General features: G+C 46.2%; 1 protein-coding gene across 4 annotated transcripts in view; it reads right to left on the bottom strand.

Moving 5' to 3' along the window:
* Positions 1-15,581, bottom strand: part of MDGA1 (MAM domain containing glycosylphosphatidylinositol anchor 1) — a 128,906-nt gene that overhangs the window by 31,763 nt on the left and 81,562 nt on the right. For all 4 annotated transcript variants that reach the window (XM_048935583.1, XM_048935581.1, XM_048935582.1 and 1 more), the window contains exons 9-10: positions 15,255-15,524; positions 12,061-12,212 (exon numbers count right to left, since the gene is read on the bottom strand). In XM_048935583.1, the coding sequence (XP_048791540.1) occupies positions 12,061-12,212; positions 15,255-15,524 (422 nt within the window). The remainder of the gene's footprint in view (positions 1-12,060; positions 12,213-15,254; positions 15,525-15,581) is intronic.

Raw genomic sequence — 15,581 nt, forward strand, 5'->3', positions numbered from 1 at the left:
ATCAGAGCAAAGGAACCACTTGGTGGGCATCCTGCTTCCCAGCATTGCTATTCACTCCTGCTGCTCTCTCCCCTTATTTGTCCCACTTCAACAACAACAACTCTGCTCAGCACCAAACATTAGCTCTGCTCTCCAGCATCTTCTCTAAAAATTCCTTCTACATGCACTTGCTCTCTCTTTCCCTTTTTCACTCTGCCTCACTCCAATTGCAGCCAAGCCACCCAGTTTATCTTCTGGCATAGACACGTCCCAGTTTAGCATGGTCCAGTAGTCAGGTGAAGGTGACAACAGCAGAAGGGCACTTTTCCTCTGACAGGTAATACTACTCAGAATGTGAAAGAACTTTCCATTTTTATCAATTCAGACTGTTTGCCAGGAGTTTTGAGCACAATATATAGCACCGTCCTAGGGGGCTGCAAGCATCATCTCATGTTGAATTTCCCCTGTGACTGAGACTGCCATGAATGAAACCAATCTAAATGCACCTAAGATAGAGCTACCCCATTCCAAAGGGGCTGTTGCTTGAAAGGACCAGGACCTCAACAGGAACAATCACACCACTGCCCTCAACATGAAGAGACTGGCAGTACCTGTAGCCTTAAACTGGTGATATCCAGGAAAGATGTACCCAAACACCCAATCCTTGGGACTGGAAGGTGTCGAGCTTTGTTATGGCACCAGTGGCAAATTCCTGAATGAATGTGAGGCTCTGCAATGCAAATCACCTTGCCATCACAGTAGGCACCAAGCACAGTTGTCCCCTCCCCCCCCTCAGGACTTCCACCGATTTCCTCTGGTGCCAGGATTGAGCTGTTCACACTACTTGGGGCTTTGCTGAGGTTTCTTAGGAATTTAATCCTCCACCGGCTGCTGCTGGAGAATGAGTCCAGAATATGACTGAAAATAAGATGATAGCAAATTCTTAGGGAAAAATTAAAAAATGCTCAGAAAGAGAGGTAAGAGAAAGGTGGGGGTTTGGAATTTTAAGAACATCTCCTAAACATATGAAGCTGCAGTATTTTCCAATGACCTTTGTCTCCCACTTCTCCCCATCCTCTTCCTTGTACACAGCAGTGTACTGAGATTCTGGTCCTTTATGTCACCTTGGGTCCACAGGACAGAGCAGAGGAAGATAGGTTTTTCTTTGATGTGACACTTGGACACCACAGATTCGATTCTTGCTCTCTGTATTTTGGGACAGGCATAACATCCCTCTGCACACTGGAAACAACCTGCTATCTATCAGGAGTTTAGAACAGAGACAGCACAACTGCCTCCAGGGACAAAGTAGGGGAGGTACAGCTTTGCCTCACAGAGCCCAGTCCCTTGACACCACAGGGGCTATTTCTGCTCATTTGTTTTATGGATGTATCATATACCATCTTAAAAGTCATTCCCATTTGGCCTGCTCCTCCCACTGGACAGCTGTTCTGGAACCTAACCACCCTAATGTTCTCATTTCCAGCCTGAATTTATTCACAAGCAGCTTGCACCCACTTGATCTCATGCCAGTATTATCCTTTAACTTTTCCCTCCCTGCTGCTTGACCCCCCATTGTTTTTATAAACAGCAATCACATCCCCTTCAGCCTCTGCTTTGCTAGGCTAAGCAAGCTGAGCATTCTGTGCCTCCTCATATAGCACACTATCACTTTCCCTATTTCCCTATTTCATAATCCTTTCCTGCATGATCTCACTTGCTGGAGTTGGCATACAGGATGCAACAAGTCCTCTCCACCTTCCCTGGAAGTACTTTAGGCTTCACTTAGGAGTACATTTGCCCTTTCTCACACCTACCTTTTACCAGCAGATCCCTGCAGTCAACTTTTTTCACCCACATCATGCCTTCAGTCCTGTTATTTCCCTCTTAAGATCTCCTAGCTTGTAGCAGATTCCTCTGTCAGCACTCCGTACTCATGACCTTTCATTAGTACTGCTGCATTTCATCCTACTTGACCCACTGAAGCAGTTTCCAGTACTTGGGATCTTCTTTACAGTGTCCCAATCCTTCACTATGATGGCACTGTCTTCTTAATTCAGCAGCACACCCACAGAAACATTAATGTTGGAAATACCTCTAAGAACATCTGGTCCAACCACCAGCCCATCCCCACATGCCCACTGACCATGTCCTTCACTGCCACATCCACACGGCTATTGAACACCTCCAGGGATGGTGACAGCACCACCTCCCTGGGCAGCCTGCGCCACTGCTTCATTACTCTTTCTGAGAAGAACCCTCCTGAGAGGGGATTCTGATCTGATCACAAGTTGTCAACCTCAATAAAGGTGCCTTCCCACTCAGCAGTGTAGCTGCTATCTGCAAAAGCCATTTGGGTAAGTTTTGGGTAGCAGAGAAATTTGCTTTGGATATGAAGACAGACAGTAGTTGGGACATTTCTCTATAATTTCTCATCAAACTTCCTGTGCCTGTCAGATTGGATTGCAACATGTTCCTGGGTTTATACTTTATCACCACCTTGAATGGAAATGATGTCAAACATTAACGGCATCAATTAAAGCACTATGTGGATTCATTTCCTTTTCCTTATTTGATGACCATTGCTTATTAGGGGTTTTCAGAGCAAATAATCACATTGGAAACATAAAATTGTCATCTGCCAGACAAGCAAACCAGCAAACTGAAATTCATGCCTGCGTTGTTCATCAATCAAGCACACTTGTTCAGATCATGAGGTTAAGCAAGCATGAGTGGTCAAAGCAAATCCATTATTCAGTCTAAATGAGGAGTCCTGGAAGGTTTTCCTCTTCAATTGTCCGCAGAAGGAGGCTCCCTTTTCGGGATGAGACATCACCATCTCTAAAGAGAGAAACAACTGTGACCTTCAGTAGCTACAGAGGACAGCTGGAGCAGGAGAGCGCCTCTCTCTCTCACACACAGGCAATCAGCTGCCCATCCTCATTAGGTACCGAGAGCAGCAGTTTACAGCTTCCTAGAGAAGCCAAATTGGTGCTGTCATGAATTACTGTAAGTGCTTGTTCCACACTCTTCAATAATGTCTTTCATTAGGGACTGATCAGAAAGCAATATGTATTTTATTAGCATATGTTCCCTGGTCTTAGAACAGATCTAATCTTCACTCTGTCAGGGAGACAGTCAAGCAAAAGCCTTAACTGAGGCACAGCATGACTGGCAACTTCATGAGCCGTGGCTTAGTGGGGTACTGCAATGCTGCACGTCCTGAGGAGGAAGCACCCGGCAGTAGAGAAGGAAAGGAGTAAAACACCACCTGAATTTGGTGATGGGTAGGAAGGAAGGGAGAGCCACGTACCTCCCAGTTTGTGTTGGGGTCACTGTGGTTTGTACTGAGTTAGATGGGTTATATATATGTCTAGCCATGCTGATTTCTCTCCTACTGTCTTCACAGCCATACCTTCAATCCTGAAGGCACATGGATCCTCCTGTTTAGAATGGGAGTTCTACAGTGGTGCTGCAAGATCATATCTGCATTCATCTATGCAATGCAGAGCTTGGAATCACCTCTTTGTCTGCATGATGGGCATAAAATCAGTTAAGGACAACATTCCTCACACTGCTTCCTCCTTCCCAGAGCAATGCTTCCCGTGAACTTTGAACCCACATATGAAAACTGGCACTACTCAGAACCTTTCTGGATCCAACTTTATACCCATCCTAACCTCAGTGAGTGCAGGTGCCTCTTCCCGTCTCCTTGCACCAGATCCAACCTTCAGCAAGACTGACATATGTGTCAGTGCACCATCCTGCACCATTCTGGCTCAAGAAGAAAATGCAGTCCAGCTCTGCACAGCCCAAATTTTCCAGCTTCAGTTTGCTTGAGCTCTAAATCATTCTGTCTATAATATGATTGAAACTTAGTAAATGAGACTGTGCCACCAACAGAAATTGTCACCTCCTGGGCCCCTTTCCTCAGGCTCCTTTTAGACTCTGGCAGAATATGCAGTTTTACCCTTAAAAACAACAGTTGATAAAGGATGGGGCTCACTGGAATTCCTTGGTTTGTGTGGGTCTCTGGACTTCCCAGTCTGGTACATGTAGTGAAGGTATACAGGCAAGTATCACCCAAGAGTCTAAGGGCCATCTTTGAATCCACTGCACTTGCAGTCCTACTTCTCATAAAGAAGGGAGAGACAGCACAGCATGTACAGGGAGAGCCGTAAAATACTTCCTGTTTCTCCATGCTGCCTGTGCTGGCAGCAAGACTGCATAAGCTTCATTCCTTTATGAAACAGACGAAACATCTTCCTGGAGCCTACTCCTGCCCGTTTGTCACCAGCTACAGGAGAGACTATGTCTTCCTTCTGAATCCTTCCTCCTTCATACACTTTCAACATGTTCTGGAAGCAAGAGCAAGGGAAACAAAACCAAAAAAGGAAATAGAAATAAAAGAATGAAAAGGAAAATAGAGAGAGAGGAATGGAAAGGGAAGAAGATTAACAAAGAAAAGACTCACTCCAAAAGCAGTAGCAGGAACTTGGATCTGACTACTGAAAACAACAGACGAGCAGAGTAAAAGGCAGGAAGCTACATCATAGCCCATCGATATGGAATCTCAGAAAGACTCAATAACTGACATGTACCCCTTGAAGCCACTGGAGAAGTGTGGATAAGAGATGCACATAAAGAACTCACTTTTATCTTTGAGACCTGGCAAGCATTTTTCATCCTGTGCTCAGCTTTGTAAAACACAAGCCAACAGCCTGCTGGATACGAACAAGCACAAGGGTGTGAAAACAACATCTCAAGCCTGCAGGGCTGATATGAGGGGTATATTGGTTGGGGGAATGTGATTATCCCTTCTCTCACATACTCCTTACTTTGAGTGAGCACTGAAAAGTGGTGTTAGGAGCTAGAGATAGATGAGATTTTCTTACTGGATGTGTTTTAAGAGCATATGAGCCTTTCTAGCAAGATTATTTGTACTGCTTTTCTCGGGCACTGTGACTATTCCAAGCACAGCTAAGAGTGCGAAAACTGTTTATAATTATTCCCTTGTACTAGGGAAGCTAAACAATATCCTGCTTTCTCTCTATCTCAGTCAAATGCTTGAATTGCATTAAGAACAGTGCTTATGAAAATTGAATGTTAAGTGTAATCTCATCCTTCTGAAGGGCGAGCCATGTTGTAAAGCCTTCAGCTACCCTGTTCTGGGCAGGTTACTTTACTTGGGATAACCATAGAAGAGAAATAGTAGCAAGAGTCTGAAGCATGATTAACCTGCCACTCCTCATATTGCTAATTTTCTCAATTAACTGATTGCAACTGATATCTGGACCAAGGATAAACAGCTCAAGAAAGCCATGAACCACACTGAGGAGGAATGTGTGAATGCAATAAGACAGAGTGAGTCAGGCTAATTCATTAGTTAGGCATCGTTTGCTAAGATCCTGTAGGCTAAGGGAAGTCTCGATAACAGAACTGGAAGATATTAGGCAAACCTAAAGGAAACCTCATCCCACTGCTCTGAGCAATTCCACTGAACTCGCCTGACCCATTTGTGCTGGTTACACCCTGCAAGAACCACTCAGATCTTTGGCTGAAAAGCTGACAACACTTGTGGCCAGGCCACACCTGCAGCGAGCAAGGGTCAGGAGGAAACATGCTTCACTTGCATTGAGTGGAAACTCTACTGTCACTGACTTTGTCAATAAAAAATACATACAGAAAATCAGAAAAAAGCTCTTCAATTCCCACCCCCACCAAACATCCATCTGAACTGCAATCTTCTCTGCAGCACAGTTAGAGAGAACCTTGCCTTAGTAGCTGGCATCATGGACACACTATCCCCCCATGGTGTATTGCTGGGGACAGAAAGAGAGTTGGCTCAACCTGCTGTAGGCTGCAGGGATGGATGCTTAGCCCCATTTTCAGGCAGGAGGGAGCACAGCTGAAGCAGGATCCTGCCGTCTCTGCTCCCAGATGCCTGTGGTACAGTTACTGCTTTACCCCCTAAGCCCTCCCCAACAATCTAATTAAGCTTCAAGCGGAGCTTGTCCATCAAACGCTATCGATCAACTTTCACCAGCACGTGGCTGCCGCTCAATCCCACCACATGTCCCAAACCTCTCCCTCTCACAGCCTGTAAAGGCAGCATAACCTCTCCCTCCCCTTGCTTTCCTTGCCTTTGCATCCTGATGGCTGTTTGATCCATCTGCTGAACACACCTCCCAGACACACTCGTTCTGTATCCTTTTCCACTCCCCTCAGGGCTGAGTTCTGCACAGCATCACGCACGCCACTAGCATAACTGAAGGCAACTGACATGAGAGCACACATGCAATCTGCCTGTTCCTCCTGCCTGAACAAAAATCGAAAAAACCCTGCATCAGTTGGGGAGAGAGGAGAGTTTGAGCCTCTTCCTGCTACAGAGGACAGCTCAGCAGGTAGGTGGAATTGTGCTGATTTGACTTTGTCCCAAATGACAGCAGCCTGTGATCAGACATCAAACTGGCAGCCAGGGCAGGGAAAAAAGAAAAGAGGACTACAGAAGCTTTCCAGCAGGCATGACTTATAAGCCATCCCACAACAGAAGATCTGCTTTGAAATTCAGTCCTGTGCAAACACTGCAAGGCCAAGTCATTGCAGTTCACAGTCCTAACACCAGTGAGATGGGACCAGCACAACCCGTATCAAGTGACATGATTAACAGAAAAGGGATGTGCTCTGTGTCCCACCCCACAAGTCTTTTGATCCGTGCAGCATCTCACAAGCAGCCAGCGGCACCATCTGCTGCGTCATGGGAAGCCACACTCCTCTCCCTCAAGCTGAGACTGTCATGCTGTAGCAGGGAGGAGGAAAAAAAAGAGGCTGACACGTCCCTTTTCCATGTTACCTGTCTGTGCCCCTGTCCATGCACTGCAAGGTCTTCTCATCCTGCGGATAACACCAGGTGAGTGCTGCACCAGTCACAGTTCATGCAGAGCAGTATGGGACCCTTCCCAGTTTACAAACCACAGTTCCATCCTTTAATCTTCTCATCTTCCAGAATGAAAAGGCATCACAAGGACCTCTTGAGGAGCTATTTAGCTCAGCTGTCCTGAAACCTCACTGCATCACCTCTGATCACGTCCCCCAGCTGAAAACTCCCCCTTAGCACTAGTGGGGGGACACTCAGGATAGGCACGACGAGCACGGGAGCATAGGGCACAGCAGGCCTCGGGATGCAGGCTGCGGGCACAGGCCTATCTTCCATCTTCTGTGGTTACCGTGGTGATGGCAGCATTGCCCAGACAGCGTGCAATCCCTGGGAGCTGGCAAAACGCTAGCCCTTTTGTTTGTAAAATGAGTTCGGTCACCCCTGCCTGCCTTACACAGAGTTTCCTTATTCTGTAGCCCTCAGGCAACCCCCCGAGGTGCCGACTGCTCTGTCTCTCAAGCAGCTTCACCTGAAGCCATGGCTGCATCAGCAGAAGATAAGGGTTTTCATCCTGCTCCCACAGCACAGGGCTGAGCTGCTGCAAGGAGTGTCATTTGCCACGTTCAGAACCTTTCCTGACTTGGGGCTTATAATGCAGATAAAGCAATTCTCTACATGCTATATTTTTCTCCAGACACTGGATATGGCTGAAGATGGGAAGAGACAGCCTCTTGGTTCATCCCACATGGATATTCTTGTGTTCTTGTTAACACAAGTCCAGGAGGATAACCTTGCTCTAGAAGCTTCTTCTACCCTACTACTTCTGCACACACTAGTGGTTTGTAAGATCACGGCGTTGCTTGCAGGCACTGGAAGATGCATCTAGGTTCATTAGGTTGGGTTCCACATGTGCCAAGGGCCATGCACACATGCTCATCAAGCTGTGTTAACTCATGAACAGGGCAAGACAGTGGTGTGGGCTAACTATTCTGATTTAGAGATTGATGTAGGAGAATATGGCCAGGCGTATAACTCACTTCTCCATTTTAAGTCACACCATCCCTGCTTGGTGCATGAGGAAGAAGTGTGAGGATGCCCTGTCCCACTCTGTGGTCCCGGAGAGGGGCGCAGCTCTGTGTACTCCCATCTCAAGAGCACAGCAAACGAATAACTCAGAGGCAGAAAGGAAGCGATATGGATCCACAGACTGTGGGCCTTGGTGTAAAAACTCTCCCACTGGGTTGTGATGGCAGTCAGCGGAGTTATCCTTCCGCTCTAATCACAATCATTAAATCCCTGCTAAAGTCCCTGTCCTCTGTGTGTCCAAACAGCTCTGTTATCTGCCACCTCCCCGCACGGTGAGCTGGCTCCCCACGGCCCCGGCTCTCATTAACACTGCTCTGGCTGGCTGATGAGGCGAGTGGCAGGCGGCTCTGCAGCCCAGATGAGGTTTGTAGACAGCAGGGGATGTTTATCCAACATGGAGGGGATGAAAGTACAAACAAAGAGAGGCCGCACAATTACTCAGGCATCGCACAGGGCCACTCTCATTAAAGACAGTCTCCCTGACAGGAATTAATCTGAAATGACAACTCAGTGAGCTAATTTAGCAAACGGGTCCGGGGCTTGGCCTGGTGCAAATTGTGGGGTCCTGTCTGCCAGGTGGGGCTGGGTCTGCTCTGCCTGAATCCCTGTACCAGAAGTCATGGAGGCAACAGCAGCCTCGAGTCTCCTTGAGGGGTACAACAAAGATTACACTCCCCTTCTGCACCAATACCTTCTCCTTCCTCTTTCTCCTGCAGCCTCAGGTCACAGATGGGTTCCAACTCATTACGTGCACAGTAATTCTGCCACTATCCTCTGCAACCGTAACCACCAGCCCAGCTCAGATCTTTCCTCCAGGATGCGACCTGCTTGCAATATTAGATGGCTTCTCATTTCTCTTTAATGTTAGAGCAGAGCACTGGGAGGGGGATAAAATACACAGAGAGAAATAAGCAACTTAAAAGGCTTTTCATTTTTTAAGCAAAGATCTGGCTCGGGGAGGCTGCTTTGAATCCCCAAGCAATGAAAAACATTTCTAGTTGGAGCACAGTTTCTCAGTGCCTTTCTATGCTGCGAGAGCACACAGAAGAAAAAAGCTGACCAAATGAACACCCCAAAGCCTGCTGGATCTGCCCAGAACCAAATGACCTAAGGCTGCAAACTCATTAAGATCACTGGCTGCACTGAGGTAAGGCAGTTGGCATTTAGGTCAGCTGCCTTGGAGCAAGAAAGGGAAAACCTCCCAGACCTCCAAAATAGATATCCGTGAAGCTCCCCACTGAATCAGTACTCAATGCAATGTCACTGCCTAGCCCACCTGGCTGACACGCTCCAGGAAGTAACAGCCTGTTTGCAAAGACAGCTTTACAAGAAATTTGCTCTACAATGCTAGTATATGTGCTTTGCCTGGGTCAGTGGCTCCAAGCTGTCAGGCTGTTTATTGGGTTTTAATTTAAGGTTAATTCTTATTCTACTGGAACTGGTAAGTCTGCTGTGCTATTCAGCCTCTGCTGCAGGGCTGGGAACAATCAGCTTCTATGGAAATGCACCTGCCTGTCTTGCTGGGAGCCCATGCATTGCTTAGGAAAACAAATTCCCCCAGGCTGCTTGCAATCCCCGAAGGAATGCCCAACCAGCCTTCCCAACCAGCCTTCTCAACCAGCCCTCGGAAGCCATTGAAGAGGGAGAGCTGGAAGAGCCATAGCACCCGCCAATTAATAAGCAGCACTTTTACCCTCACCCAGCCCCATTTTCAGCAGCTGCAGCAAGTAAATTGGATTCAAGGGTTCCCAGGTGCTTTGAAAAGCATCCTTCTACTTAGGGATCTTCACATTACATATGCTAAGAGCTCTTCAAGTGAACTGGGGAGAGCAAGAGGAAAACCAGTAAAGCATGTTAAAACCAGCGGGCATTCCAGCTGGTTGCCCTTTGGACTCCACCTAAACAAAAGCTAAGAACCCTCCCAGACAGCCTGTCACCATCCAGCAGGCACTGAGAGGTGGCATGCTGTCCTGCTCACATTTGTCCTTACAGTGCTGAAGAGCATTTGGCTATGGAGGCTGGGGAGCTCCCAGGGCTGGAAGAGGTGGGCTGGCTGGGTAAGCTCTCACCCGTTTGATGCTGGCAGTAAATCAATCGTGACCTGTTGTTTGTTTTTTTTTTTTACATTTGAAGAGAATATCCCACTTCAACACCAGCTCTCTAGGAGGACTTTTGTGCCACCTTAACTAAAGTCTGGAAGCCAGTGCATCCTGTGAGGAGGGTACCCAGGCAACCAGTGGCTCCTCATTCAGTCAGACAAATCCCCTTTCTTAAGAGCTCTTCAAACACCGACGCTTTTAAGCTTTTGAGCTTTTTACAGTTATATTCATTAACGTCACCATGTTCTGCAGTTTGACAATTGATCAGCAGGACACAAAGCTCAGCTCACATGCCCCAGTAAGGGGAAGAACGTGACGAAGGAGCAAAGACTGCAGGACATGGAAGAGAGGTATGGTGCAGGGGAAAGAGCAGAAGGACTAACAAGAGTGCTATAAGCCCAATGGAGATGTCACAAGGAAAACACCAGAGAAACAGCAGCACAGCAGAGAGCTCAGTGAAACCTCAGCACATGGAGCTATGGAGACCTCATCATGTGATGCAAGTGGCTTTGCAGGAGGAGGGCCAGGCAATACTGGTAAGATGCCTTCCAGACTTTCCTCCTTGTGCTCAACAGAATGGGAACAATGCTCCCCTGCTGCCTCCTTGCTCTGTCATTTGTTATTCAGAACTGGGCCACCAAGATGGGACCTGTAGAGATTTCTAAGAGCCTGATCATACATCACATTGGGATACAACACGGTCATGGTACAACGACTCCTCAAAAATACACCTCTTACCAGTCAATACCATATAGTGATGCTGCACAAGAAACATTAGCAGCAGTAACCAATGGGATATGGAAAAAAAACAGAAGATTAGGCTTTCCCAGGCACTCAGCTTCCTTTACATCAGAACTTAAAGCAGAAATGTGGCTTTTCTTTCACTTAAACCCTTTTGCTAGATGCACAACGAGGACAAGAACCAAGATTACTTTTAGGCACTGAGCAAAAGGAAAAAAAAACTCAACATCACTGGAGAAAGATAAAAATCACAAATTAGTTTGTGAAGTTGCAGTGCTGGTAATGGCAAAACTTGGCTAACAGGGAAGGGGTACTGTGACAAACTGCTTTCATTATTAGAGGCTCCCCTGTGTCCTGTATTATTATTAAGCACTGACAATGCGTTCTGCGCTGCATGAGGAACAAACAAAGGCTGTCCCACCCCAGAGAGCTCACAAGCAAACGGAGACATAAAACTGAAGCCTACTGTGCAGAACTACAGGAGAGAGAAACTTGGATCGTTTAGATTATTTTATTTCCTATCTGCAGTAAACAAACTTCTCCTTACAAAACATATTTGCTTCCAAGCTACCACTGAGTGGCAAGAAGTACCAATTTGAAGCATCCCCATTTTTAAAATGTATTGAATGCAGGCACTTTGATGAGCTTGGATGAAATTATCTGGCAATCCTTACTGGTTAATGTGCTCTTTAAAAATATCAGACTTCTCCTTGTCCTTCTCCAACCAGCGCAATCTTCAGCTTTTCCTCCGTTCTCCTCTCAGTCCAATTTCCATACTCTGGTGTGACTTCTCTTCACATTCAGCAAGCCTTGCAACACACTTCTCTTTCCCTGCAGAGTTTATGTAGTCCCAATAGCTTCATTACTGTGACAGTATGAAAGCCCTTTTGCAACACAGACACTGACTTTCCTGCAGTTCCTGCCTGGAGAGCTCTTCAGCTTATTCCCTTTATTTCACATGAGTGTTGAGGGTAGAAGCCTACTTACTTGAATCTTTGGCCTATGAAATCTCTAAAATCTACTAATGACTGTGGATTTTTGTTCATATTAACCTCCCTTCAGAATACTGAGCAGTAGCCATCTGATGGGAAGCAGCAATACTCTGAAAGCTCCCAACTGTACCCAGCATCTAACTTAATGAACACTGAGCTGTGTACTCAGCCCATGTCACCGATTCAGCTGGGAAGGCACAAGAGCACCTACAGCTCTTAATCATCAGGGAGATTGATGTAACTGCCCCCTCTCCTCAAAAGCATGAACCAGGGATGCAGACCTTACCTGCCTGACTTCCAGGCGATACTTGAGGATAGGATCCACAGCATCAGGTTCCTTCTGTGTCCACTGCAAGATGTAAGAGTAATTCTTGGATTGCTTCTGGCTCAGGGTGGGGTTTGGAGTGTCATAGTAAAACTCAGGGCTGTAAGCTTTTGCTGAAGGAAAAAAACAAAAAGGAGGAAAGTAAAGAGTGGGATAGAGGGGGAATATAAATTACAAAGATATCGGGTGAGTAAAGGAGCTCTTCTCACCCAACTTATCATCTGCCTTTGGCATGAGAGAGTCTTTCAATATTCCAGCTGTTGTTGTACTGACATGTTAAATAGTTCATGGCATCTTTTTTCTGTGGACTGCTTCTGCTTTCACAGCCTAACCTACTGGGAGGGTTCACAGACCTGCAGCACCAGTGGGGCATGACTGACACCAGAAAAGGTGGAAACAGCTTCGATTCTCCAGCTGGAACCAGCTCTAATCTTTTGTGTCTTGCTTTTTGTAGCTTAGGTTGAGGTAACTTTAAACTGGCATTTCTTCTGTTTCATCTGCAGCTTTACAGAGTCTCCTGCTAACAGTCCCCAAGGAAAGATCATTTGGCCAGTAGGTCATAGGAAAAGTGCTATTTATCACACAGGGGACAATGGCACTCAAAAGGAGACCTTGTTCCTTCTGCATCTCCCCTGCCTTGAAAACACAGTGCTCCAGCCTCTTTGTAGCACGGCTGTCAACTCCGCAGCAAAGGGGATGTTGACCTCAGCCAGGGTGAAAACAGCAAGAGATTTTGCAGGGACAGAGTTTTCTAAACCCACATCTCTAAAAAACTAGAAGGAAGCAGGAGGAAAAGAAACACAGAAGGAAAGATGTACTACAGAGAATAACAGAATCGTAGCATGGCTTATGTTGGAGGGGACCATAAAGATCTTCAAGCTCCTTGCCTTGGACAGGATTACCAACCACTAGGTAACCACTCAGGGCCCAGTCCAACCTGACCTTTAACGCCTCCAAGGATGGGGAGAAATTGGATGGTTCAGAGAAGAAGGGTTTCCTTGTCATTTCACCAGCCACGGCTGACCTGAACCAGTAACTCAAAGGCTGGTAGAGTAATGCACTGGGCATGCTTATCTCCAGTCCAGGTCTAATCCAGGCCTGCACACAGGCTGGGAAGGCTGCAGGAGAGCAGAGAAGCCCCACAACTACCCTCCTAAGTACTGTGTTGCACCTTGCCTCTTGAATCCTGGGCCCGGCCATTCAGTATGATTATAATTAGGCTCAAAAGGATTCAGCATTTTATTTTTTATGAACTCAGATGGAGAATATTGATGTGTATTTCCAAGTCTTTTTTTCCTTATTATTTTTATTGACTTGAATTTTTGCACAAGCAAGAAGTTCAGAACCACCTCAGAGACTAATTGCTGCTTATTCAACTTGTATTGACTGTGGAAGTCAGGCTTCATAATGGATTCAGAAATAAAATCAGAACTGATTATAATCATAATCTTGCATGATATTAATTCCTTATTAATTGACTCTAAAATAGAAATAGAAGCTAAAAAAAATCCTTTTAATAAGAAAGGAAGCACATCAAGATACTTTTGGAACTTCCTTTCTGGCAACTTTTACCATTGACAGAAAGTTTGCCTTTCTCCTCCAGCTGACAGAAAGAGCTAAAGGTTATTCACTCAGTCTTTCAGGGCTTTTTTGTGCTGGTAGATGGTGGGGAGCAGGTGATGAGTGGTATGGGGAGGGTCTGGATGTGGATTGGATGTTTTTCCAACCTTCCACAATATCACAGAAAAGCTAATCTCCCATGCACAGAAGGAACTAATCCCACAACACAGATCTTTCCATCTTGGGCATGGTTTTGTATTCCGCTTCCAGTACATCTGAACACCTCATGGTCACAGGTGAGTCACTGCCTGCCCATCAGCTAGGAAGGTTTATGGTCCATCTTTCCAAGCAAGAAACAGAAACAAAAAGAAACAATGCTGTTCCTCCTGCTTACAAAGGAAGGTTGTAGCAGATGTGAATTAAAACTCCAGCAGTCCTCAGCCCAAGTACCATAGCCTAGCCACCGATTTTTCTGGTTACTTTACAGATTCAGAAGGTCCAATTGATTTGCAGCTGCCCAGGCAGAGATGTCTGGAGCTGAAAAGCCAGCATCGGCTATCAATGCCAGGGAAGGAGAAGAGAAATGCAGAAAAACAAATGCTTGCAGCTTTCCCGGCAAGGGCTCTGTAGAGATGACCACTGCTTTCTGTTAAGGGAATCTTGTCACATGGGGCATGACCTGGCACACACAATGGCATTATGTACTACTTATTTTTCCTGCAATATTTAGATCCTGGAAGTATTCCCAAATTTGCTAAGAACAAAGCTTGCCATGGTGGAAATTTGCAAATTATTCTCTCTTTTTTTTTTTTCCCCTTCCTTTCTTTCTTTCTTTTTTTTTTTTTTTTTTTTTTTTTTTTTTTTTTTTTTTCCCAGCCCCTTCTTGACATGTATTATAAATTGGCCCTAGGCTGAAAAAAAAATATTTTGACTGATTTTTTAGTTTATTAAGGGAACCTCATTTAAGAGCTTGTTTAGAATCTGGTGCCCAACTCGATTCTGGGGTCATGGGAAAAATAGATTTAATGATCAGCCAGAGAGGCTAGAGCAGATGCATGGTTTTAGTTGCTATAACTCTGCTGCTCTTCTCTGCAGTTGCAGGTGCTAGGAGCCAGTGCCACTGCATGCTGGAAAAAGAAAACTGAGCAGCAAATCTACTAGTACTAATATCCAACACAAACTTTGTTTTTCTTTTCAGGCATCGTAATACAAAGTCTGCCTAGAGATGTAGGAAAGGCATAGGAATACATGGTGTGGTTGGTTGAATTGTTTGAAAGGGAAAAATGGATGTTTTTGGAGACTGCTGGGGTACATAGAGCTTTTCTATCCTCTTGGTTAGTACTTACTTACAAATAGCTTGCCCAAGCTGGAAAGTTTATGAGTCTTGAGTTTTAGTCCCACATCTTTCAGGCAAGCATCTAAATATTGTTAAAATACAGCAGAGGCTGCACTAGCTGCCCCTGCTCCATATGGCCTTAAAGGTCTGCCTAGATGATAGACACAGATGCTCTGCTAGCTTACAGAAGGCCATCCCATTTGAACCCACTTCCAAGACGCCATCTAAAGCTCACTCCACTGTGTGCTCTGTGACTCACCAGACACCTGGAAGAGGCAGGCGGAGACCCCCACATCATTGGAGATGCTGCACTCATAGCTGCCGCTGGTCTCCCGGCTCACGCTGTCCACTTTTAGCTCCGAGTAGTCCTGCTGTTCTGCAGGGGGCTGCGCCAGCAGGGTGCCATTGAAGCGCCAGACAGAGGTGGCCACCTTCATGGGGCTGCCCTTCAGCATGGTGCAGCGCAGGGTGACGCTGCGCCCCATGCCCTGCCGCACATCCTGGAAGGCTGGCTCCACCACCGGTGGAACTGGGGACCAAACAGACAGACAGCGACGTCATCAGGAAGAGCTGACAATGCTCAGCA

The sequence above is a fragment of the Lagopus muta genome, chromosome 2 (genome assembly GCF_023343835.1).
Source record: "Lagopus muta isolate bLagMut1 chromosome 2, bLagMut1 primary, whole genome shotgun sequence".
NCBI lineage: Eukaryota > Metazoa > Chordata > Aves > Galliformes > Phasianidae > Lagopus > Lagopus muta.